The 27,109-nt window shown below is 39.5% G+C and overlaps 1 protein-coding gene across 5 annotated transcripts in view; it reads left to right on the plus strand.

Annotated features, from left to right (window-relative positions):
* The window catches only part of BICC1 (BicC family RNA binding protein 1), a 307,358-nt gene that overhangs the window by 91,833 nt on the left and 188,416 nt on the right, over positions 1–27,109 (plus strand). For 4 of the 5 annotated variants that reach the window (XM_027091823.1, XM_027091822.1, XM_027091821.1 and 1 more), the window contains exon 2: positions 8,816–8,862. In XM_027091823.1, coding sequence (XP_026947624.1) covers positions 8,816–8,862 — 47 coding nt within the window. Of the gene's footprint in view, positions 1–8,815; positions 8,863–10,094; positions 10,206–27,109 lie in introns of those variants that run through there. The other variant, XM_027091824.1, reaches the window with a different exon arrangement.

Genomic DNA, 27,109 nt, shown 5'->3' on the forward strand with positions numbered 1-27,109 from the left:
CAAGACTGCTTTGGCTATTCGGGGTCTTGTGTGTCTCCATACAAATTTTAAGATGATTTGTTCTAGTTCTGTAAAAAATGCCATTGGTAATTTGATAGGGATTGCATTGAATCTGTAGATTGCTTTGGGTAGTATAGTCATTTTCACAGTATTGATTCTTCCAGTCCAAGAACATGGTATATCTCTCCAACTGTTTCTTTCATCTTTAATTTCTTTCATCAGTGTCTTATAGTTTTCTGCATACAGGTCTTTTGTCTCCCTAGGTAGGTTTATTGCTAGGTATTTTGTTCTTTTTGTTGCAATGGTAAATGGGAGTGTTTCCTTAATTTCTCTTTCAGATTTTTCATCATTAGTGTATAGGAATGCAAGAGATTTCTGGGCATTAATTTTGTATCCTGTAACTTTACCAAATTCATTGATTAGCTCTAGTAGTTTTCTGGTGGCATCTTTAGGATTCTCTATGTATAGTATCATGTCATCTGCAAACAGTGACGGTTTTCCTTCTTCTTTTCCAATTTGTATTTCTTTTATTTCTTTTTCGTCTCTGATTGCCGTGGTTAGGACTTCCAAAACTATGTTGAATAATAGTGGTGAGAGTGGACATCCTTGTCTCGTTCCTGATCTTAGAGGAAGTGCTTTCAGTTTTTCACCATTGAGAATGATGTTTGCTGTGGGTTTGTCGTATATGGCCTTTATCATGTTGAGGTAGGTTCCCTCTATGCCCACTTTCTGGAGAGTTTTTATCATAAATGGATGTTGAATTTTGTCAAAAGCTTTCTCTGCATCTACTGAGATGATCATATGGTTTTTCTTCAGTTTGTTAATATGGTGTATCACATTGATTGATTTGCGTATATTGAAGAATCCTTGCATCCCTGGGATAAATCCCACTTGATCATGGTGTGTGATCCTTTTAATGTGTTGTTGGATTCTGTTTGCTCGTATTTTGTTGAGGATATTTGCATCTATATTCATCAGTGATATTGGTCTGTAATTTTTTTTTTGTAGTATCTTTGTCTGGTTTTGGTATCAGGGTGATGGTGGCCTCATAGAATGAGTTTGGGAGTGTTCCTTTTCTGCAGTTTTTTGGAAGAGTTTGAGAAGGATGGGTTAACGTTAGCTCTTCTCTAAATGTTTGATAGAATTCACCTGTGAAGCCATCTGGTCCTGGACTTTTGTTTGTTGGAAGATTTTTAATCACAGTTTCAATTTCATTACTTGTGATTGGTCTGTTCATATTTTCTATTTGTTTCTGGTTCATCTTGGAAGGTTATACCTTTCTAAGAATTGGTCCATTTCTTCCAGGTTGTCCATTTTATTGGCATAGAGTTGCTTGTAGCAGTCTCTTAGGATGCTTTGTATTTCTGCGGTGTCTGTTGTAATGTCTTTTTCATTTCCAATTTTATTGATTTGAGTCCTCTCCTTCTTTTTCTTGATGAGTCTGGCTAATGGTTTATCAATTTTGTTTATCTTCTCAAAGAACCAACGTTTAGTTTTATTGATCTTGGCTATTGTTTTCTTTGTTTCTATTTCATTTATTTCTGCTCTGATCTTTATGATTTCTTTCCTTCTGCTAACTTTGGGTTTTGTTTGTTCTTCTTTCTCTAGTTCCTTTAGGTGTAAGGTTAGATTGTTTATTTGAGATTTTTCTTGTTTCTTGAGGTAGGCTTGTGTAGCTATAAACTTCCCGCTTAGAACTGCTTTTGCTGCATCCCATAGGTTTTGGATCGTCGTGTTTGCATTGTAATTTGTCTCTAGGTATTTTTTGATTTCCTCTTTGATTTCTTCAGTGTTCTCTTGGTTATTTAGTAACGTATTGTTTAGCCTCCGTGAGTTTGTGTTTTTTACATTTTTTTCCCTGTAATTCATTTCTAATCTTATAGCATTATGGTCAGAAAAGATGCTTTATATGATTTCAGTTTTCTTAAATTTACTGAGGCTTGATTTGTGACCCAAGATGTGATCTCTCCTGGAGAATGTTCAGTGCACACTTTAGAAGAAAGTGTAATCTGCTCTTTTTGGATGGAATGTCATATAAATATCAATTAAATCTCTCTGGTCTATTGTGTCATTTAAAACTTGTGTTTCCTTATTAATTTTCTGTTTGGGTGATCTGTCCATTGGTGTAAGTGAGGTGTTAAAGTCCCCCACTATTATTGTGTTACTGTCGATTTCCTCTTTTATAGCTGTTAGCAGTTGCCTTACGTATTGAGGTGCTCCTATGTTGGGTGCATATATATTTATAATTGTTATATCTTCTTCTTTGATTGATCCCTTGATCATTATGTAGTGTCCTTCCTTGTCTCTTGTAACATTCTTTATTTTAAAGTCTATTTTATTGGATATGAGTATAGCTACTCCAGCTTTTTTTTGATTTCCATTTGCATGGAATATCTTTTTCCATCCCCTCACTTTCAGTCTGTATGTGTCCCTGGGTCTGAAGTGGGTCTCTTGTAGATAGCATGTAGATGGGTCTTATTTTTGTATCCACTCAGCAAGCCTGTGTCTTTTGGTTGGAGCATTTAATCCATTCAGGTTTAAGGTAATTATTGATATGTATGTTCCTGTGACCATTTTCTTAATTTTTTTAGGTTTGTTTTTGTAGGTCCTTTTCTTCTCTTGTGTTTCCCGCTTAGAGAAGTTCCTTTAGCATTTGTTGTAGAGCTGGTTTGGTGGTGCTGAATTCTCTTAGCTTTTGCTTGTCTGTAAAGCTTTTGATTTCTCCATTGAATCTGAATGAGATCCTTGCCGGGTAAAGTAATCTTGGTTGTAGGTTCTTCCCTTTCATCACTTTAAATATATCATGCCACTCCCTTCTGGCTTGTAGAGTTTCTGCTGAGAAGTCAGCTGTTAACCTTATGGGAGTTCCCTTGTATGTTGTTTGCCGTTTTTCCCTTGCTGCTTTCAATAATTTTTCTTTGTCTTTAATATTTGCCAATTTGCTTACTATGTATCTCGACCTGTTTCTCCATGGGTTTATCTTGTATGGGACTCGCTGCGCTTCCTGGACTTGGGTGGCTATGTCCTTTCCCATGTTAGGGAAGTTTTCGACTATAATCTCTTCAAATATTTTCTGTGGTCCTTTCTCTCTCTGTTTCCTTCTGGGGCCCCTATAGTGCGAATGTTGTTGCATTTAATGTTGTCCCAGAGGTCTCTTAGGCTGTCTTCATTTCTTTTCATTCTTTTTTCCTTAGTCTGTTCCGCAGCAGTGAATTCCACCATTGTGTCTTCCAGGTCACTTATATGTTCTTCTGCCTCAGTTTTTCTGCTATTGATTCCTTCTAGTGTAGTTTTCATTTCAGTTATTGTATTGTTCATCTCTGTTTATTTGTTCTTTAATTCTTCTAGGTCTTTGTTAAACATTTCTTGCATCTTCTCAATCTTTGCCTCCATTCTTTTTCCGAGGTCCTGGATCATCTTCACTATCGTTATTCTGAATTCTTTTTCTGGAAGGTTGCCTATCTGCTCTTCATTTAGTTGTTTTTCTGGGGTTTTATCTTGTTCCTTCATCTGGTATATAGCCCTCTGCCTTTTCATCTTGTCTATCTTTCTGTGAATGTGGTTTTTGTTCCACAGGCTGCAGGATTGTAGTTCTTCTTGCTTCTGCTGTCTGCCCTCTCCAGTTCTCTTTTTATTAACTCTCCTTCAAAATCATTTCATCTAATTTAATCCTGGGTAGTCTTCCTGTTCCTCTCCTGCTCTCCTGACCTGTGCTGTCCAAAATGCTGGCCACAAGTCACCTGTGCACCTGCTGGTCTTGGCGGGTCTCCCGGGGAGGCAGGGGGCAGCTTTTTTCTTTCCTCAGTGCTTCGTCTAGTTTCAGTTGCTCACAGGGTGCTACGTGCAGAGGCCTTGCCTCCAGCGCTTCAGACCAGAGTTCCTCTTGCAAAACGGCTGCACCCCACACTGAAGTTCAAGATGGTCTCTTCGCAGATTTGAAGAATTATTTCTCAATTAGTTTGTGTAATTTGAATTCGGTTTTTTTCTTGCTCAAATTCCACAAGGGTGAAAAAAACCCATTGGTTTTCAAAGGAATGTTTAAAGATATTCCATACTATATTTTAAATATGAAATACATAGCTCTTGTGTTTTTAGATTTGGCTGTGTAAAGAAAGCATCAGATGTTATGGAAAAGCATTTCATAATGAATTTAAATAAGTTTCCGTTTGCCCTGCGAAGAACTGAAAATCGAGCTTTTCCCCCCCATCTTTAATTCAGTAATTAACTAGACTTTCCCTGTAGTTTGGGAGACTGTAATAGTTTACACCTGTTTCAACTTTTGCTGTTTTTATTGGCCGTGGGTTTTGCCATCCCATATTTCTTATGAAGCAAAAATATGAAATAAAATAGGGCAAAGCATTGGAGAAATTATAATAAACATAAAAAATGAATTGTTCAGCTTAAAATATCAAATGCTTTACCTGCACAATCCATGAAGCCATGTTTCAGTAGTATTGAAGTAATTTATTCCTGGAGTTCTGTGTCATGAAAATAAAGACAGTTGCTTTCATTGGCAGGAATAATCCAAAACAATTAACTTTTGGAACATCAGGCAGAAGTCATATTGTAAAGACAGTTAGAACAAGCCGGCTAAATCGTTATGTGTGTGTTTATGTTACTGTGAGTAAAAAAGATGAGGGCGTATCAGTGTATAAGAATGAAGGCTCGATAGAACTGTTCTACCACAGAATACAATCAGACTTCAAAGGTCAGGGAACGCCATGACATCAAGTATGGGTTGGCTCATTCCACAGGTGATGTTTCCCCCTCCAAACATAATAAAAAGAAAACCATTGGGTCAAGAAATTACCATACCTCCTATTTTTTCTTGCAATCCAACTCTCAGATGGTCTCCCTGGTAGCACGCTTTCTTCTTTAGTCGTAACAGTAGCTACCCAGCTCTAGTGTTGAGTTAAGAGTAAAATGACTAGCTCTTTAGTGCGTTGTCCAGAATAAGAATAGCTAAATTAAATTTCTAATACGTTTAATGTGGATAGAGTTGTGAATGTGGAAAGATCTTAGGGAAAGTTGTTTCTAGAACCGAATTTTAATTCTGTCTTGATCTCACTCGTTGGGTGGCTTTGAATATATTGGCCAAGGTTGTAAGTTGAATGAAGGTCTATATTGCCTATTTTGAGTCACCAGCATGGGACTTAAATATTTGTGGAATGAAAGTGAACTTCTCTTTCTTTTCTGGGTCTGTAGAATGAACGTCTTATATGCCTAAGTTTATACTGAGAAAGAAATACTCCACAAACCTCCTCCCTCCCAGTCTCTCACCTCTTCAAGAGGAGTTGATATTTTAATACTGAGGAATTTAGAGTAAGTTTGAGAATGGAACTCTCAAATTTGAGCTCAGAAGGATCCCTCTTGGGGAGGGCAGATAATACTTCTGGTGAAATGTTGCTCTCCCTTGATTGGTTTCTGTGGCCTTGGTAGCTTTGTTTGGGTGGAGTCAGTAAAAGCTGTGCAGGAGACCCAGCAACCTGGGAATGAGGTAAGCCTGCTCCCAGCAAGGACTGATGACAGACTCACCACGGTTTGCACTGGAGACAGTGGCTACCCAAGAGTCCCACCAGAGGCTTTTACCAGGTCCTTGTGGGCTTGGGAAATGGACATGTCTCAGGATTTAGGGGAAAATCAGGCTCAGGTTTGGAGTTTCTTGTGCATAAACATTTGGAATGAAAAAAGCCAGAGATTTTTGGTGTCAACGAGTGTGCCATCTCTGGCTCCCTCCCTCCTGTTCCCCCTCAGATGATAAGGTTGCTAAAGGTACAGGTTTCCGGTTAAGTTTTAGATGTTTTTCTGGGAACATAATTATCATTTGGGTCTAACTAAGGAAGTTCCCCCCGTTTTGTTCATCCAGGGATTGAAAGGCCATTCTATGAAGTCTGTTTAGCTGGACTTGGCATGAAGGGGCATTTCAAGGTTGTGACATAATGCGTTTGTCATGAGCAAAATAAGTGTCTAAAGGAAGTTTCTGTAATAAAACGTTAATTGTATCATGAAATTTAAACTGATGAATTTTAATTTGTGAAGAGGTTCCCTGTGGGTGAAAGGGGTGTTTTTCTGCCTTGCTTGATAGGCCTTTGAAAATACCTTTGATTCTAAAATTTCTTTTTAAAGAAGAGTTCCCTCGATGTCACTAGAATTTTTTTTCCAATCTTTGTGCCCTAGTATGCAATTTTCATTGCCAAGCAGTTGTGTCTTGGAGCAGGGGTGCCTTGAAGCTATTTTTGGCTTTAGAGATAAAGCCAGCCCAAGAGGCAGCTGAGTTGAAGTGCCCCAAGGCATTTGTGTCATTAGGCTATAGGGTGCCGACCTTTTATCTTCCTGGCCCCTCTGGCTAGGACCAACCAAGTTTGCCAGTTTATTTAGAAAGAGTGAGCTTTGCTTATTTTGTTGTTGTTCGAAATTGCTTTTTATGTTCTTTCAAAAGCTTTCCTTTTGGTATATTTCTGAGTTGGAGTGAAAATCATAAGTTGTAGAGTTAACTACAAAGAATCTCTTTGTGGAAGTGTGTGACTCAAGTGCTCACATCGGTTCCTGTGCTTTAGTTCATGCTGTTGATGACGTGGTTATTGTGCAAAGAGTAAAGTTAAAATGGTATTGGAATTGTGCGTTCGTTTCCTTTTGCTGCTGTAACAAATCCCAAGTATAGTGGCATACAGCAACATAAATTTATTATCTTACTGTTCTGGAGGTCAGAAGTCAGAAATGTGTTTCATTGGGCTACACCAAGGTGTTGGCAGGGCTGCACTTCCCCCAAAGACTGTAGGGGAGAATCCATTTCCTTGCTTTTGCCAGCTTCTGGAGGGCGCCTATATTTCTTGGCTTGTGACCCCTTTGTCCACCTTCAAAGCCAGCAGTGTAGCATCTCTGTATCTTTCTCTGCTCTGACCCTCTCCTTTTGCCATCACATGTCCTTCTTTCTCCCTCTGCTTCTGTTGTCACATTGCCTTCTTGGACTCTGACCTTCACGCTCCCTTCTTAAAAGGGCCCCTTGTGATTACAGTGGGTCCACCTGAATAATTCAGGATACACTTCCTACTGCAAGACCCTTAGTTTAATCACACCTGCAAAATGCCTTCTGCATATGTAAGGTAAAATATTCACAGGTTCCAGGGATTAGAACATGACATCTTTTTTTTTAATTTATTTTTTTAATATAAATTTATTTATTTATTTAATTTTGGATGTGTTGGGTCTTCGTTTCTGTGCGAGGGCCTTCTCTAGTTGCGGCTAGTGGGGGCCACTGTTCATTGCGGTGCGCGGGCCTCTCACTGTCGCGGCCTCTCTTGTTGCAGAGCACAGGCTCCAGATGCGCAGGTTCAGTAATTGTGGCTCACGGGCCCAGTTGCTCCGCGGCCTGTGGGATCTTCCCAGACCAGGGCTCGAACCCGTGTCCCCTGCATTGGCAGGCAGATTCTCAACCACTGCGCCACCAGGGAAGCCCAACATGACATCTTTGAGGGGCTGTTTAGCTGCCACATATTAGAATACAGTTTTTAATTTATTATTTCTTTCTAGCTCTTGTTTTCATACATTTCCCCAAACTCTCTTTGGAAATCACAGAAACATGTACTCTGCTCTGTTTTTTAAATGAAAACATGTCAATAAAAATACACGTTTTTACAAAATTATAGAAGATATCTTACATTTAACTGTGAAATTAAAGTTGGTGACAAAAGAATTTAGATGTTAATACTTACTACTTTTTGAGGGCAGAGAGGATTTCTTTGAATTCTGAATTCTCTACTTAATGGAATGTCTGCCACACTTACTGGGTCTTTAATAATTTTAGCAAGTGCCCTTGTTACACACACACACACCACACACACACACACACTCGTGCACCTACAGGTAGGCCCGTTGACGGTATCGCCCACTAGGTGTTTGGGGTACCACGGTCTTCCGGGTTTCATTTTCCAGAAGTTCTTGATCCTGCTTGTTTCTCTGTCCTGGGCAGGGAGGGAACTCTTCCACCCTGTGCCTGAATCTGAGACCTGGTGTTTGCCTTCTGAAAGGTGCAATTTGATGCTTTTGCAAGCAAGATACCCTTAGCTCTTTGTTCCTGTCTCTCCACAGATTAAAAAGAAAATGTTCGCAGAACCGTAAAACTTTTGCACGTAAAGAACTGGGCTTGTCCTTTATTTATAGGCTACCATTCAGATATGAAAACGATTGTTCAAATGCAGTGACCTTCACATTAATCTCAGGTGAAATTTTGTCATCTGGGACCTTCACCATGACTTTTTAACTCCTTTGTTGTTTTGTCTCTCTCTTTGTAAATGTGAATAAAGAAGTGAGTTAAAGTGTAGTGTGTGATGCCAGCTCAAATCCAAGTAGATTATACAGTCATTGCAAAGCATAAAACTGAAATTGCTCTGAGTAGGCGTTGTCAGATGAGCCATCGCTTGAAAAGGCAACCTCACGCCTGGGACTGATTACAGACAGGAGGTGCTCACAGCACTATAGCTGATTCTACCGGTAGTTGCATCTGTTCATGTATGTAGTTCCTTGACTATGAGAAAACAAGATTACTTTCATCTATGTGTGAAAGTAGAGACTTGTGAGGCTTTCAGACAAGAAAATGGAGTGTGAAGTTATCTAAAGATGTCTGATTGATGGATTAGTATTTTGTTCTGTATCCATTTTGCATTACAGATGAGGCCTACCGACAGGCACTGAGCTTTGGGGGAGCAAGGCTGGTACCTTGTTTACCTTTATATTCTCATACCTGATACTCGAGAGTTTTTTGAATACATAGATTGAAAAAGGAAACTATTTTAAATGTATACATTTTTATTTACAGCTGCTGCTGAAGGAAAAGGCAAAAGTGGGGAAGACTTTTTTCAGAAGGTAAGTCACTTTTTACTCCTGCCTTGGCAATAGTTAAGGAGAAATGTACCGGTCTCAGCAGCTACACTAGAAGCCCCTGAAAGCGCCCCTTCCATAGGAAGGAGAGTAGGTTTTGATAAGATAGCTGGAGATGCTTGGGGCAAGGGAAGGGTGGTAGGCTGTTTGGGACGTAACCATTCAAAGGCGGCTCCTTCTAGGCAAATTTAATGAAGTTTTCCCTTGGAGGCAAGGAGGCAGTGAGGGCTGCCAGATCTGCTGCCCAGATTATCTTCTTTACCGCCTGTTTCCTCCTTCCCCAAACACATACCTGACCTAGGGGGCTGGAGAGAAGGAGTCCCTCACAGCTTCTTCATTTCTGGTAAGCCTGACCATGGGCGAGGTAATAAAATTGACAAAAGATGTACCATTTAGACCGCTTGCTCACAACTGGTAACCAAGTCCATTCTGTCCCCGGCTGCCCTCCGTAAGTTCTGACCTTCAGTGAAGCCAGCCTGGCCAGTCATAGAGGGAAATAAGAACGGATGGAAAATGATTTGAGATAGTGTGGAGAGCAGTTGATGAATTCTGGTTAGCTCTATTTGAAAATAAGTGTTTTATGTAAGGGAAGATGTCTGTCTTTTCAAAGAAATTGACTCGAGTCCCCCTTCTTCTTTCTTTTGTTCAGTTGAATTTATTTGTGTGTTTGTTGTTGGTTTCCAGAAGGCATGTGTGTAGGAAGAAATAACACAGTTTGTCCCAGAGTGAAATACAGCAGCAACTACGGATGAGGTTAAATATCACTGTAGAGGGTCATCAAACTTTTGGAGAACACCTGTGTGACCGGATGTGGCTTTTACAGTCCTCCTCATTCTCTTGCCTTCTGTGTGATCTGCATTTTTTTTTTTTTTTTTGGTCAACTTCATCATTCATCTGCATTCTCTTCCAAGGATATTGAAAGCGAATATTTTCAGAGCTGATACTGGCATTGCCATTTCTTCATTCTGAAAATATTTGTTTACCACCTGCTGTGTTGTGCAACACACTGGAAAGACCAAAATGAGCAAGGCGTAGTCCTGCCCTAAAGGAATTAGTCTGGTGTTTGATGATAAAACTGCATAAATAGCAGGAAAGTCTGGGCCGTACAGGATTAAGCACTCGACTGGGACTTGAGGAGATTCAAAAGGACTTGTTGAGGTCTTTAGAAGAGGAGAAATTAGCCAAGTGGAGGTAGGCTTGGGTGGGTGGGAAGGGCATTCTAGGTGAAGAAACAGAATGGAAAAAGGCTCAGATGTGGAGGAATTCACGCCGCATTCATACTTCAAACATTTGGCTGGCATATGACATCGGAGAGTTTATAGTGCAAGGTGAGGTGTACTATCCTATATGATGAGGTACCTTCTTTGTTTGGGCGGCCTTTCTTAAAGGGATTTAAATTTTAAAAATTTAAAAGTGCTGTGCTGGCCAAATAGAATGTACCAGACCACAGTTTTCCACCCCTGCTCTTTAGGCTCATGCTGTTGAAGTTCATGTACTATGTCTGAATCCGCCTTCCTTGGCATTGTCTGACGTTGGTTCATGTCCCACTTGTACTCAATACTTGGGCAATTCAGAATACTCTGCTTTTAGCTGGGGCAGGCTTGCCACAAGGGGAAGAAAAGAGAAGACAAATAGCAGAAATTGCAGATTTGCCTTGGGTTGGCTGTGGTGGCACAAATAGATGCAATCTATGGAAGGATTTTTGTTTCTTTTTTTTCTGTTTCTGAGTCCTTCTTTAACTTGCAAAGAGATGTAAAAAGCAGCCCGTTCAGCTTTGTGTGACTCAGACATTTTAAAACCTGAATCGAAACACAGCGTATGTGGTCATAAAGGACCTTCATTCTTAGAAGATTTGCTAATATTTATCACTCTTTGCAGAGCCATATATACATTCCAGCAGTTTAAATGGAAACACATGTTTGAATCCAGGAACATGTGTGCATCCCGCAAACTGTGAGTTGGAATCATAGATTACATTCGTGGTCACAGGTTAATGAAGTCTCTGACTAAATGGAGTACTTTTTAATCTCCTCATTTTCTTCTTTTGTTCAATAAAGTATCTTCCTGATTGACAAGTGTCAATATAAGATTTGGATACTTACCCTGGAAAAAACCCTGCAGCTTACTAAGAGGCAAGCATCCCAAATTTCAGAAAAGTAATTTTCAGTGTTTTGACCAGACAGAAGTAGACATTATGGTCTGTCTCCAGTAGAATGAAGGAGCGGAGAAGTATTGAATTCTCCTCCAGGAACTTTCTTCTAGTCACACATCTTCCATTAAAATTAATGGCATTTGGGGAAACATTTGGGAACAGAAAATAAACCACATTGCTGGTCATTAGCATGTTCGAAAAAATGCTTTTCTTCTCCCAGGGAAATGCAAATATGAAGGTTCTATATGCTTATTATTAGAAGATATTTTGGTTTTTTACTCTGGAGTGTGTATCACAAACCAAAATTAGAATCTCTCTTTGAGCTGAGTTTAAAATTTGACTATCCTGACTTTAAAAATATCTAAGTCTGGAAGGATACCTCCCGGATTCATACTGCCTCTCCCTAAGGAGAGGATTGGAAGGGGAGGATGAGACTTGTATGTGTTACTTTGGTTTTTTTGGACCATCAAAATATATGTAAAATCACTACTGGGATCATCAAATGTATTGTCTCAAATTTGGAGCTATGATTTGCAGTTGTTCAGTTTACTGTACGCTTAGACTTCTCCCAGGTGTCACACTTAGTGTTTGTTTCGGAGATCTCCTTGGTTTTCTGTATACTGTTTTACTGTATGTGTTTAAAATGTTTTATTTCCACTGATATTCTATTAGGGCAAAAGACTAACCTGTTACAGCAGATAACGCCAACAATATCGTGCCTTAAAGAACAGTTCTTTACAATTAGAAGCATCTTAAAAATTCGAAAATAGGGGAATGGTTGAATAAATTTTGGTGTATTCACATCATGAAATTATATGCAATGTTTAAAAAATACTAAGTAAATCTTTACCCATTGACACAGAAAGATACTTGCAATGTATTGCTGAATCAAAAAGCAAACATGTAAATAGTATGATTTCTGTTTTGCAAAATACATATAAAAACAAGATAAAATTTAGGTCTGAAATGGTACACATTTCAGATAAATAAAACCATCAACAGAGATCACACCTTTTTATTTTGTCCTTTCCACATAGTACAATTTTTAAGTAAGTATGTACATCTTTTGTAAAGTTTTTAATGAAACAATAACAAAAAGGAAAAAAAAAGAGCAGTTCTTTATTTTACTTTCATGTAACATTCTAAGGAGAATATTCCCGCTTGGTGGGTGGCATTGTCCCATGCTGTCAGTGAGAGACCCAGATTCCTTCTAAGACAGAGACCTGCTGTTCCCTAAGGCACAATCTCATCTGTATGGTTAAAACTGGGTCATCACCATGGCCAGATGGGAGCTGGCGAGAAGGAGGAAGTGTGCCGTGGTCTTAAGGCAGGTCGGGTCTGGGTCTGGCATGTGTCAGTTGTTCTCACGTTCTCCTGGAGAAAACTCCTGTATGATGAAGCCTTATGTAACTGCAGTCATAGGGGTGGGAGGAGGAGCATCTGGAGGAAATACTGATTTTGCAGGCGCTCTTTATCAAAAGACAGATTAAGGAAAAATGAATGTGGTCGGAGGGTAATATCTCTGTGTGTTAAGCCTTTGAAACGTTTTGTATTATCTTTTGGGGCTGCTCTAAAAATTTGTACCACAAATTGAGTGGCTTCCACACTAAAAAATGGGTTGTCTCACCTTTCTGGAGGCTGGAAGTCCAGGATCAAGGTGCGGACAGGGTTGGTTCTTTCCTAGGGCTGCGAGAGAGTATCTGGTCCACGCCCCTCTCCTGGCTCCTGGAGGTTTGCTTGCCATCTTTGGTGTTCGTGGCTTGTAGAAGCATCGTCCCCGTCTCTGCCTTCTTCACATGGTGTTCTCCTTGTGTGTGTCTTGCTGTGTCCAAACATCCTCTTTTTATAAGGACACCAGTCCTATTGGATTAGGGCTCACTCTAATGATTTCATGTCTCTAATTACATCTGCAGTGACCCCGTTTCCAAATAAGGTCGCATTTGAGGTACTGGTGGTTAGGATTTCAACATACGAATTCTGGGGGACACAATTCAACTACTAATACCTTTTAATGGAGGAAATAAAGTTTGTAGAACATTTACTATAATTAGAAAAATTTGGTAGAATTGTTATCATGTTTTGATACTCAATTTGATCTATGGATTTTAACTTCCTAGTCATTTGTACTAAATCGTTTTCTTTCCTTATAGCAAGTCATTTTTAAGTTGTCTATAACAAATACACAATTAACATGCAAGAAAGAAAAAAAATCTACTTAGTCATCCCACCTTTGAAGGAGAACTACTATTTATACACCCTTAGTCCTTTTTTCTATGTATATTAACAATGTAAAGTGCTTTTTAATATTCTCTGATTGGCTGATGAGATTACAAATTAGACTCTTTTTATTGGATACATCCCAAATGTTTTTCTGTGTTGAAATTTGCAAGTTCTCCAGTAATTGTACTTTTTATTCTTTGGCTCTAACTATATTTACAAAAGGAGGGAATGGATACAACTATTGCTGTTCTCTCTAGTTCTTTGTCCACTTCTCATGGAACCTTAATTGAAACACATGGAAATGATCTGCCAGGAGTTTTACAGTTCTTTGGCCAGTTGTTCATGGCTTACTCACTGTCTGTCCTGTTTCCTTTAATCACTTCTTTTTCTCTTTCTCTTGTGAAATGACTACTTTTTTTATTTCTCTTGTGAAATGACTATGGCGAGATCTTGGAGGGGAAAATGTGTTACAGTGTATTAGGTGGGGATGAGTAAAGTGATTGTATTACAAATGTGATTCATCAAAGCAAAATGCTTCAGGAATCTCGAATCCCAATGGCTGAAGAAGGGAAAATCCATTCAGCATCATAATTGATGAAAGCCAAGTTTTCCATTACATTGGGTTATATACATCGTTTCACCACAAAGTACACATCCCATATTTTAAAGTAGGGATATTTTATACCCTTAAAATATTTCGGTTTAGAAAAGTGACCTTTAAACTGGTTTTTCGGAAGGGCTTATCACTAAGACTAATATAAATAAGAAACTGTTTGATGGTTTATGTGGTATATTTTTATTACCCTCAAGCTCATCTTGTTAGGCAAATAGATTTCTTTTGTCATTTTGAGACTGGAAGGTAGCAAGTGTTGTCTTCTGGGGTAAATTGCTTGGAGGAATATCTGTCTCCCTTTGTACCTCAAAATGAGTGCATTAGTTGGTCTTAGATGGGGACCACTTGAATCTTTTTATTGGAGGTGGGAGGCAGAAATCTCTAAGTATAATTGCTTCTACTTCCTCCACTGACCATGATTTTGTATAGGTTGAATGGATCATAGTCCTCTGGTCATAGAAATAAGTTTTGATTTAATTATTTAAAAGTGAATTCACTTCATTATAGCCCATGATATACTTTCTCTAGCACTGAGTCTTTATGCTTAAACATTTAAAATCAAATTTGATTTGAATGAAATTAGGATATTTAAGGTTTTAATCTCAGTATGTGTTTCAGTAGGTAATATATTCACGTGGTTCACAATTCAGACATTCCAAAAGGACGTGTATATACAGTGAAGAGTATTTGATGTCACAGTTCTGAAGATGGGCTGAGGAGGCTGCAGAATGAGTGTTGATTTTGACTCCAGACTTAAATGTTGTCACCACTGGATGTCATCACGAATGGACAGTTAGGCCTTAAAGCCAACATTCAGGGACCCTGAGTTCTTATTTCTGATGACAGCGTTATGGACTTGAGCATGAGTTTCATTGTGAGAGGCTGTGATCGCTGTTTTCTCCTACAGCTGGCTAAATAGGGGTAACTGGCACGTACAAGACTTAGAAAAAATGGACAACCCCCCGAACAGGTTATTCTGGTCATTTCTTAATTATATTTATTTTTAAAAATTAATTTTTTTTGTGTGTGTGGTACGCGGGCCTCTCACTGTTGTGGCCTCTTCCATTGCGGAGCACAGGCTCCGGACGCGCAGGCTCAGCGGCCATGGCTCACGGGCCCAGCTGCTTCGCGGCATGTGGGATCTTCCCGGACCGGGGTACGAACCCGTGTCCTCCGCATCGGCAGGCGGACTCTCAACCACTGCGCCACCAGGGAAGCCCTAAAAATTAATTTTTATTGGAGTATAGTTGATTTACAGTGTTGTGTTAGTTTCTACTGTACAGCAAAGTGAATCAGTTATACAGATACATATATCTGCTCTTTTTTAGATTCTTTTCTCATATGGTCATCTTTCAGAAAGTTGTTAAGGGTAAGAATCTGTCCTGTTTTTATATCTTCTGATTTGTTCTGTGTCTTCCATCAGAGTCGAGCAGATAAGCGTTAGTGAGAAAAGATAAGAAACAGACTGTCTTAAGTGATTTGCTCATTCTCTCTTTTTCTTTTCTAAGTTCTGTCTTTGTGTTGACTTGAATATGGGTGTCAAGCCCATATTCTCGAGCATGTTGTACAGTCACCTGTTGAGTTCTGTCATCATATCAGGTACTTGGCTTTTCTTTCGCCAGTCATTTCACACAACTGCTTTATGAAAACCACATTTGCTGTTTTATTCCTCTTTCTGCCTCCATGGAGGTAGGGGATGTCATTGGGGTTCCTTTAAACTGTGTGTTTGATGGCAGTGAATATACCCTAATTGCTATTATGATTTTTTAAAGTGAATAATAATAGTTAATTTAAATGAGTACCCTATGAAAGTTTAGTCATTACTGGTTTAAATGTCTCTTGAACCCAAACTCAAACCATTGGATCACGTGGAAAATCACATTGAGTTTATGATTGGATTACTATGTAGGCCTTAAAAAATCATGTAAACATTACTAGGGCAGAAATTATTCCAGAATGTTAAGTGTCTGTCTCAGTGATGAGATTATGGTTGATTTGTATTCTTTCTCTATACTTATTATGCAGTGAACCCCTATTATTTTTAAAACCAAGATTAATCATCACCACCACCTCATGGAGAGAAACAGACCGTAATGGCTAAAGTAGGTTGAGGTTGCCCATGAATGCATAAATTATTGCCAGTTTGTAGAACACAAAGTATTTTGTTGAAAGAAGTGTGAAAGGTCATTTGTTTCTGCCACCCATGATGTACGGAAGTTCCTTCTGTATCTTCTACAACAGGTATAAAGACAGTACAGGTCTCAGATGTATATGCAAGGCAGAGCATTTTTAGTCAGTGCTGATTTTCAGAAAATTTCCCCCTTTCTTTTCATCCATGTGATCTTCTTGTTTTGCCATTTGGAGGTATAAAAATTTTTTTGAAGATATTTTTTTTAATAAAATCTGTATGTCTTCTTTTCTTCAGACTAAAGATATTTAGATTTTATTTATCATATAACTCAATTTTCAGATCCCTTACCATTCTATTCACTTTCAGGAGCAAGATTTTACAGGTGGCAACAATATCTGGGTACCGTATTTTGGGTATAGCCTGAGGAGTACGGCTATAGTGAGACCGTGATATCCATGATAGGGATGTGATCCAGAAGCAGCTAAAGATTCTATAATTTTCAGGCACTGTCAGTTGGTCACAGATGTGAAGAATTGGCTTTTTTTTTTTTTTTGGCCATTCTTCATCCAACTGAAGAGGAATGTTTGGCTCCAACTGTCATTACTAGGTGTATAATATACATTAAGGTTGCTAGAATCCTGACTGGCAGGTTCAAGCCCACTTACAGATAGCTCACAGGCTCTGTCACTCTAAACTCGACCTGACATTTGGCCTGGAGACCATGTGGCAGTGAAGGTGGCCAGAACATGAAGGTGTGGGAAGCATCCCTTTGAAAGAGTTCACCTGGTTCTGGGACTGTGTAGTCAGAACTCCTGCGTGATTTTCTTTCTTCATTATGGACTTCACAAGGTTACCTGGGAAAAGGACTCAACCATAGCCTGACAGCCCATAATAAAATGATGGGGCCAGTGCAGTGACTTTTAGTGTGACTCCAGTGAATGCTGTGACATTTAGTAAAGAGCTTTAAGCTTTACTGCTTTAAAATGGGTTTACAGAAGAATTAGTACATGTAAAAATTGGGTGTGGTGGTGATGTCCTTTTCTTCTAGACAAGGATCTGAATAGTCTTGGATTGTTTTTTTTTTTTTTCTGGGTCAGAGACCTAGTTGGTGGCAGCCAGGACCTGCAGAGTGCTTTTCTGACTTTGACTGTTGTTCATAAAATATAAATCATTTTCTGTAAATCGCTGATTATCATGCCCTCTTGGGTGGACTGTGCTCCTATAGTGAGAAAAGTTCTGTCTAAAGCTGTAAGTTTTGCTGAGTAGGACTCTGAATTAGAGTCATTGTGGTGCATTAGAGGGACAGCCAAAGGGCTGAAGCAAATTAGTACAGTAAAATAAATGGTATGGATTTTGTAGTCCTTTATATTTTGTTTAAACACATTTCCAAATCATATTAAGATTGGTTGGTCTGATATTTCACTATTTTATTTTTTCCAGGAGAGTTATAATAGTGACTTATTGTCATCTCATGAATCAATACTTTCTTCAATTTAGGAACTCTTGCTGTTTTTTAAAGAACAGGCTTTTGCTTGATGGCGTTTAAAATTTTTCATTTTATTTAGACAAAACAGATTGCTTTAGAATTTGTACTTTGGCTAATTCAACTCTTACCTTTTGTCTCTGAATAACACCTTTAAACTTATGGACTTTGTCATTTATGTTATTATATGCCTGCCTTTCCACATACCCTCCCATGAAAAAAGGAGAGGAGCCAGGTGTGTTTTGCATCACCTGTTTCCCTGCTCTTCCAGCCACAGCTGACAGGCCTAGATGTGGCACCAGGCCCAATGAGGAACCTTCTGTAGACACTGGCCACGACCTGTGTGACTGGCCCTGAAAACTCACTGAGCGAGACTTGTCTCTAACAAATTGGGGAAACTAAGACCTAGAGTGGTAGTAGGGACGCGGAGGGAAAGGTCGTGGTGTCGGGTGGGGTCGGGGAGAAGCCAGGGGTGACCGTGTGGGCCACGGGAAAATGCTGGGGTCACAGGGAGAAGCAGCTGTGAGTCAGCAGAAGAAACCCATCCACAGAAGGGAACATGGAACAACAACCACAACCAAAAAAAAAAAAAAGAGAGCGAGAGAGAGCGAGAGAACGAGAGCAAGAGAGAGCGAGAGAGCGCGCGAGAGCGCGTGAGAGAGCGAGCGATAGGGAAGCAGATGTGCCAGAAGTGAGCAATGCCTCTTGGGGGAGCTGGAACAGTTTGTGGTGTTTCTCAAGTTTGGCTCAGTAGGTGCTTTTGCAAACTTCTTCCCTTCTCTTGGTATGCTTGAGAAACTTTGGTGTCTGTGTGCAGTATAGTTTAACCCCTCGATGAGTATCTCAAATTAAGTTATATCGTTAAAGGAGCAGTGCTCCCTAGATAAGACGTAAGACATTCTCCCCAAACGGGTCGTTAAAATACATATACAGCAGCATATATATATATATGAATTCTATTCAGAGAGAATGTTCATCATATACTGGTATAGTATATTTTCATGTTTTGCAACATATACCACAGTGTATTGTAAAACATGAAAATATACCATACCAGTATATGATTAATACTCTTTCTGAATAAAATTCATATATATGTGTGTGTATATATATGTGTTTGTATATATACATATATATATGTTGTGTGTGTGTGTGTATGTATGAATAGTATTCTTATTCAGGGTGTGTTTCTTTTTGCTCGTCAGTTGCCAGCATTATTCAAGGAATCATAAGGTCATAATTGCTGTTAATATCTTCAGTGGAAAAAGCTTGTGCTGGCCTTATTTTCCAAAAAGATTTAGCTGTGGGCTTTTATTGTACGTTTTAGGATTTCCTCCTTCTCCTTGCACATTGGCACTAATATATTGTTTTAGTCAGTGTTATGCTTTTTGTGGGAAGTTTGTAGTCAGCCAACATGAGGAGGGGTTAGTACAGCATACAACATTTTCTGTTTTTCTTAGTAGTGGTTAGGGAGAACACTTTGTTACTCTTTGCCTCTTTAAGTAACATGATCCTTGAATTAAATTATTAAATATCCTGAATGTTACTCTCTTATTTTGTATGTTCAGCAGTTGTGGATTGTCCCAAACTAGTTCTTTTGCAGGTTCTTATTTCTTTGGAGGCAAGTTCCTTCTTGAAAGGAGCTGCCTTTTGTCACTTTAAGAGATGAAAAAATAGATTTCATTACCGTTTTTCCCCCCCTTGGTGAAATCAAAATGATTTAGGATAAGTGTATAAGTATGTCTTTCCTTCCTTAGCATTTATTACCGTTAGTACTCTTGTCATTCTAGATTATCATTCAGTCATTCAGATTTTCTGCTTCTTAATAGTTAAAGTGATGACGATTGGGAATGAAGGAATTTAGCCAGAGATGAAACCAACTACAGGCAAATATAGAGGCTTCTGTGTTTCCTTCTCAGTTTTCTTTCTTGAGTTTTCCATCAATTCCTTTTTTGAGAGAGAGAGAGAGAGAAAAACAAAAACAAAAACCCAGCTTCAATTCCCATGTGGCTGTTTACTTTGGAGTTGCCAAGAAACCTTAATCCCATGTGAATAAGAAAACTTTAAACTCAGTTAGCTTGAAGTTGTTTTCTTAAATAGAACTTCTTCCTGTTATATTTGTCTATGGGATTTTCCAAGACAATTGTCCAAATCCATGTGTAAGTCAATAGGAGATGCTGTTTGAGAAACTCTGTGGCATGGTCCTTAGGTTGGTAGGTTGGGAGAGCCTAAATATTTCCTGGTTTCAGCCAGTATGTTGAGAGGGAGTTATTAACAAAATTGAAGAAATAGTATATTTTAGTATTTATTTGGAACATGGATATGGTGTTTCTTTTCATTTGTGAGTACCACTTCACTTTAGCATCCCTCTCACACATTGAAAATATGGTGTGCTAGGACTTCCCTGGTGGCGCAGTGGTTAAGAATCCGCCTGCCAATGCAGGGGGCACGGGTTCGAGCCCTGGTCCAGGAAGGTCCCACATGCCGTGGAGCAACTAAGCCCGCGAGCCACAACTGTTGAGCCTGCGTGCCACAACTACTGAAGCCTACATGCCTAGAGCCCATGCTCCGCAACAAGAGAAGCCACCACAAGGAGAAGCCTGCGCACCACAACGAAGAGTAGCCCCCGCTCGTCGCAACTAGAGAAAAGCACGCGCACAGCAACGAAGACCCAACGCAGCCAAAAAAATAAATGAATAAAAAGAAAATGTGGCGTGCTACCTCATGCTCTGTCAATCTGGAAACTCTGTCTTCTAGTTTCATTGGAATACTAAAGAAGAAATAATTTCTACCTTCAAAGAGCTTTCAAGCAGAAGGAGAAAGAAGTTTATAAGAAAGGGTTAGAATGAATGATGAAGTACACAGGCTTTACAGAGATGCCAAGGAGGCCATTCATGAGACACTTACCACCCTCCCTGTGAGCTATACACTGTGCAGGTGCAGGATCGTGGAGGGGAAACGGGCGACATCTGGTCCCTGTCCTCAAAGTGGTCACACTCTAAAGGAGAAGTGGCACGGAAGTGCCACCCAGGGTGGCGAGAGCATGTAACAGAGGAAACAGAAGGAGTGATTTGTTCTTCTGTGAGGCATCAAGAAACGCTGCCCTCAGGAGAAAATGTTGGAGCAGGAATTTGAGGGAAAGGTAACACATGATTAGTATGTTGGGTAAGATTATGTCAGGCTTTGTGGAAGAGTTTCTGAGCAGAGAGCAGGGTTGAGATTAGGTTAAGATGTCTTCTAGACCTGTGATAAAGTGACCTAAATGTCTTAATGGAGGCAAGATGGAAAGGCATTCCTCACGGAAAGAACACCCTGAGTGCCTTTGCAAAGGCAAAATAAGAGACAGTGGAGAATGTTTTTCTGTCCTGTGGCCTAGAAAACAAATGAGTTAAAAGTGATATATATCATTATATCATCTTTTTCTGAGCTAATTACTCAGAGTCAAGTGGATGGTTGAGAGGATGAATAGAAGGTTTGGAAATCCAGATTAAATTTAGGAGATCATACTGTTTGTATTCATTGTCTACTGAAAGATGATGAGAATTAAAGACGATAGCCAGGGTAACCAAACATTTTGTGTTATAGCTTGTTTTGCAGCTTTTGACTTCTTTGTTAAGTGCTGGCTTTAGGGATGTATTATTACTTTTTTCTTCCCTCTACTTTCTTGGAGGAAAAATGCATTCCCAGGAAGATTAACTTTTAACTATGCTTTGAAACATGAGTTTTCAACTGTTGTGATACCTTCATTGCATTTTGGACGATAAAACTTCCAAGTTTGGAATGATGGCTATAAAATAAATAGGATCGTTTGACTAAGTCCCAAACCTTCTATGATAGGCAGTTTTTTAAAAATGTATTTTCCAGGAGGACAGTTGAAAATTTTGGCTTTGCAGTTTACTCCTGGCTGTGTTTTATGGGAATCAGACTAAAACTTCTGAGACCAATGATTCCAATTTGGCAAATAATAGAAAATTTGGTTCTATTTGTTCAAAATTAAAGCCTCTCTTAAAGAAATTGTTGGCTATCAACCATTTAGCATGTTCTAGTGTTAGCCTTAAACCACCATTATACAATGATTGAACACGTACAGAGAAGGCCAAGAATATTCGAGATCCAGTATTGTATGCAGAATAAATATAGCCAAGTCTCATTTTTTCAGGGCAAGGTTTTCTAACTGAAAGAAGTGAAATTCATGTTCCCTTTCCCATTTCCCTAACTCTACCATGAACCATTTTAGAGTTAGTAAATTCTTAATCTGCAGCAGTATCCTTAACCCTCATTGGTGTAGGTTTGCCTGAGGATCTTTTAAAAGCTATTGACGTCCAAACTAGAGATTCTGATTTAATTGTTCTAGAAGTAAAGCTTGAGCATTATTATTATTTTTTAAACTGCCCAAGTGACTTAAATATGCAGCCAAGGTTTGGAACCACTGATACAGCATGTGGGCAAGTGCAGAGAGAAATTCTAAATTTGTGTTGGTCTCTAATGCTGATTAAAAGGAAGGAATTGTATGTATTTTGCGTGCGTTTGTGTCAATTATGAACGGATTTCACTTTCTGTTGAGTTTCATTCTCTTAGGACTAAGTGTTCCGTGGTAAGATTTCCAAAAGGATATACTGTGGAACACTAGTTCTGTATTATGTTAATAAATACTGTACTTTTATAAGTTCCATGATTAGGTAAGTTTGAGGAATGCTGTTATATACAGTTAAAAAAGGCTCTTTCCTTCAGAACTGCTTGCAGCCACTAATATGTTAGTTATTTGCATTTTGTGAATTTGTTAGAGGAATATATATTATGCAGCACTTCATAAAACTATTTGATCATTTTTTTTCCTTTTGGTGACAAGATAGTCTATAGAATTAAACAATCAGTGAATTATTTAGAAATTCCTTTTTTCCACTGACCAAGATTTGTGTTAGGGCTGGACGTGATGCACTTATACAACGGAGACTTTCTTAAAAAGTGTATTTCCTCAGTGAGCCTCAGGATAGGGGGAAGAGTGTAAATCATTGCAGAGTACATGATTCTTTGCTAAAACACAACTGTTATCATTTGATAACCGTGCTCAGAATTTTTTAACATCTTTCCATTGCCTCCCAGATAAAGCTTAAATGTCTTTAAGCTTTGGCATTGAACGTTCATTACAGTCTGGTTCCTTCCTGCTTATTGACCTTTGTCTCCCAGTGTTCCTTAAACCAACCCCCCTGGTATCAACCAGTGGGATCCCCAAGCCATGATCATTCCTGACTTTTGTGGCAGGAGATAAAAATATCTACCCACCTAGAAAGTCTTTTTCTCACCTTGATCTCTGACCCTTTCCAGTTGTATAGCTAAAAGTCCCACCATTCTGTGGCACGTTCCGGGCTGGCCCAGCCTCCGTGGACAGTTTTCATTTCTTTATACGTTACACATCTGCATCACTTTGGATTTTATTAAAAAGTTAATTTTCTTGTGTTGTTGTTCTGTTCTTTGGAGTTGATATACTAATAGTCCAACTAGTTTCTGACTTCTGAATTGAGAGAGTCAAGTATTTTGGGGTCTGACTCATTGGTCTCTGTGCATGGTTGGGGCTAAGTAACTTCTTAGAATCATGTTATTGTAGGACTGAAAGGGACCTGAAGAGATTTTCTTAAGGTTTAGCATAGAAATGAAGAAAGACCTAGAGAATTTAAGCTGTTTGTCCAAGTCATATAACTTTCTAATTGTTGAAGCTGGAGAGGAAACCCAAGTCACTCTTCTTTTCACTGCACTGACAGTTTATATCTTTTAAAAATATCCATGTGCTCTTTCAAGAAAAATTAAAATCTCATGGCCTTCTTTCTTGTTAATGGCAAAACAGTAAATATAATTACTTAATACAGATCAAAGTAATGAGAGAAAGTGCTGTCTTGTTCATCACTCTTCCAGCCTACCCCCAAATTTTGATGCTTTGGAGGTTCTTAGGGAACACTTGTTTGAGATGGTGTTTAGGAAGCTGGGTTTTTAAACCTTGGATGTCCCAGAGGTGATTACAGTGTGCATTCCTTATACCATCTCCTGCTTATCCCTTCCTCCCTTTCCTGATGCTATGCCCTCATTCTGAATCAATCAGTGCAGGAAACAAATAAGAGATGTCAATATTATGAAGAACACTAAACTAGGTACCATGAGATCTGAGTTCAAGTCCCAGTGCAGTCACCAACGATGAAATCTTATGCAAGTCATTTGGTTGTTGAGACGAGTACTCAGTTAAAAATGGAGACAGCTCCTCGTAGAATTAGTGTTAAGATCAGTTGAATATGAGCGATTTCAAATTGGTTGAAATTGAAAAGCTTTGAGCAAATGTGAGAGATGATGGGATTCTTCTGAGACCCTTCCATGTCAGTCCTTGCATCTCTGAGGTTGAGGGAAGCCTGCAGGGCTTTATTGTTTTAGGATGGGACCCCTTGTTTTTATTATTGTTATTTTTTTGGCCATGCCACAGCTTGTGGGATCTTAGTTCCCTGACCAGGAATTGAACCTGGGCCCATGGCAGTGAAATCAAGGAGTCCTAACCACTGGACCACCAGGGAATTCCTGGGATGGGACCTCATGTCTTTAATTGCTTGGGGCAAAAACTACACACACATCTGTAATATCGTTGGTAACTCTTTTCAGTTTAGAATTGAGTGATAGTAACTTTTATTTGGGGATACTACTTTCTGGATTCTTACGTTGAGAAAAGATCCCATTTGTTGGTTTGTTTTTTTATTGAACTATGTTAAATTTTCTTGGTATTTGACAGTAAAAATATTTTCTTCCTTAGTGACTTCCTTTTTCTTGAGGTGGTGTTGATGGTGTTAAGTGCTCATGCAATGGAATAGTTTGCACTATTAGAGATCCTAGTCCTCCTTTGTTATGGGATGGAGAATTGTCAGGGAATGATGGCCTGTGGCTGGGTGAGGTTTGCTGCCAATAAAGAATCATCAGGGCTTCCCTGGTGGCGCAGTGGTTGAGAGTCCGCCTGCCGATGCAGGGGACACGGGTTCGTGCCCTGGTCTGGGAAGATCCCACATGCCGCGGAGCAACTCTGCCCGTGAGCCACAACTACTGAGCCTGCGCGTCTGGAGCCTGTGCCCTGCAACAAGAGAGGCCGAGACAGTGAGAGTCCCGCGCACCGCAATGAAGAGTGGCCACCGCTCGCCGCAACTAGAGAAAGCCCTCGCATAGAAACGAAGACCCAGCACACCCAAAAATAAAAAAAAAAATAAAAAAAATAATAAAAAAAAAAGAATCAGGGCAAATGGAAGTTTCATTTTGGATGAAAAAATATTTCTGTTCTGCTTGGCAGAAGAGGATAAAAAGAAAATCCAAGCAACTTTTTGATTCAGGGGCTGCCAGTTCTCTCTGGGTGCAAGGAACGTTTCATGTCTCAGCCACAAGAATTTGCCATTTTGGTTCAGATGTGCATTGTCTTCCCTCCTCATGGCTGCTCTGCTTGCAGCTTGTGGCTTCGTGGCTCTTGGCTCTGAGCCGTGAGAGTCCTTTGAAGACCACTCATGAACTCCTTTTTCTACAGCCTGTTGGCCTCTTGGTAGGGGTAGTGGGAGCCATGCATCATGATTGTTTTGAAAGATATATTGAATGTGGGACACTGTTAGGCCTCTGCAGGGACCTGATAAGACAGTGATTCTCTTGGTTGCTGATTGTAAGTGGAGGTATTTGGGGATCAGGATAGGTTTGGATATTGTAACTGACAGTTAAATTGGTACAGGCATGGTGGGCCTGTGCTGTGAGGGCTGGGGGGAGCCACTTACATAGGACCTGTAAGGTGAAGAAGACTGGGAACTTCGGGCGGATATGAGACAGGATGATAAAAGGGTGGAATAAGGAAATGAGAATGAAGAGTCTTGCTAGCATCTAGTGGTGTGGAGAAGAAGAACATGAAAGAATTAAGGATGACTTCAAAGTTTCAAATACGAAAAGGACAGACATAGTACCATCTAGCAGGAGAGCTGTTTTGGAGAAGCATGTTGACTTTGAAACCAAGGTGGAGATGTTTGGTAGAGTGTAGCAGAGAGATCAGGGCTGAAAATAGTGACTTGTTTGGAATCACTTGCACTATTCCAGCAATAGTGAAGTGGTTTATGTAAAACTGCCTATAAGCTAGGAGTTTTCTTAACCATCTCCTTAACATTATGGAAAATAAGCATTACATTTTATGGTAAGTAATTATGGAGTTGTTTTTTTTTTTTTTAAAGGAGATTTGAAAAAAATGGCTAGAAGATATCCCATAGGAAATGCGAGCATATGTGTATTCTTTTTGAAATGTGGGTCTGTATTTGGAAGCGCTCAAGCTGCAGTGAAAGGAAGAAGCTTCAGTTCTTTGTCTTCTGCCTTCGTTGCTCTCTTCCTGTCTCAGGTTCCTCTCCCCTAACTCCCATGCCCTCATTTTGGTCTCAGTGCTTCTGAGATGTAGACCAGTGTCTCACTGCCACGTATGCATCAATATGTGGTCACCCAGAGTTCACAGACTTGAAAGTTCCTTCTTCCAAAGAGTCACTTGTGTCACATCAGCCTCCCCAGTGGTTTTGTGGTATGGTCGTAATGAGAAAGGAGGCCCAAGGCTACTGTACCAGTTTATTAACAGCTGGTTATTGGGAAAAGAGCATCAGATGAGGAGAAAGAAGAGGGAGATCATCCCAGTGTTGGATATCTTTTCTAAGTCTCTGGGTCCTTATTCATTAAGGAAGGGGCGAAACATCTGGTCTCCAAAGCTGTGATATTCTGCTTTTTTAGTGCACAGAAGTGAGACCCATATCCATACTATAAGTGTTCCCAATATATCAAGACAGGGTCCAAGCAGCAGCTCATAGAGTGTATTTGGTCGTCATGGGAGATTTATGTAGCGCTCTTACATTTGCCAAGGCTTTTATTTTCCTGAACTCCCCAGTAAGATAGGGCAGGAGGAAGGTCCTCAATTGTTAAAGCAGTCTCAGCAAGCAAGCCCACCAACGGAATTACTCCAGGTTCATCTTCTTGGAAACCATGTGGTAATGACAAATGGGAGCACGTGCAAAAAGCTTTATGATTTGCCCCGAGCCTCATGACTAGTTCTCGTCAACTGAATTTTGGACAGAAATGGTCATTTCTCATTAAGCATAAGGAAACATTATTTTGTACTCCCCTTTCCGGTTGAGGCAATATATAGTAAGTTAAGCAATATAAGTGTCTCAGAAAGGACTGGGTGAGAAAAAGAATTGAATCCACAGCCTAGTTTTTGTTGTAGGTTCACAACATATGCCCTACCTTTGTTTAGTGACAGCATTCCCTGCAGATTTTGTTTACTATTTGTTACTTGTGCCAAAATGTTTACCTGTAAACAGGTAGGAGTGTCATGAAATGTAATAACTAGTCTTGATTCATACTGAGGAATGCTGAATTGTGACTTCTTTACATGTGAAATTTTAAGGTGTTTTCAGTCATTAGATTCTAAAGAAATTACAAACTGCCTGTCTCTCCTTTTTGTGAGTTTTTAATTCCAGAGACCAAAAAAGTTTACATACGTAGCTTATAGACATTTGCTTAAATCTTAAAGAAGGTTGTTGAAGCCCTGGAGTAAAGTTATTCAAAACATATTTGTTGATTGAGTGAATGAAATGATTTACTCAT

The sequence above is a fragment of the Aethalodelphis obliquidens genome, unplaced genomic scaffold (genome assembly GCF_003676395.1).
Source record: "Aethalodelphis obliquidens isolate GAN/ISIS:26980383/991018 unplaced genomic scaffold, ASM367639v1 scaffold73, whole genome shotgun sequence".
Lineage (NCBI taxonomy): Eukaryota > Metazoa > Chordata > Mammalia > Artiodactyla > Delphinidae > Aethalodelphis > Aethalodelphis obliquidens.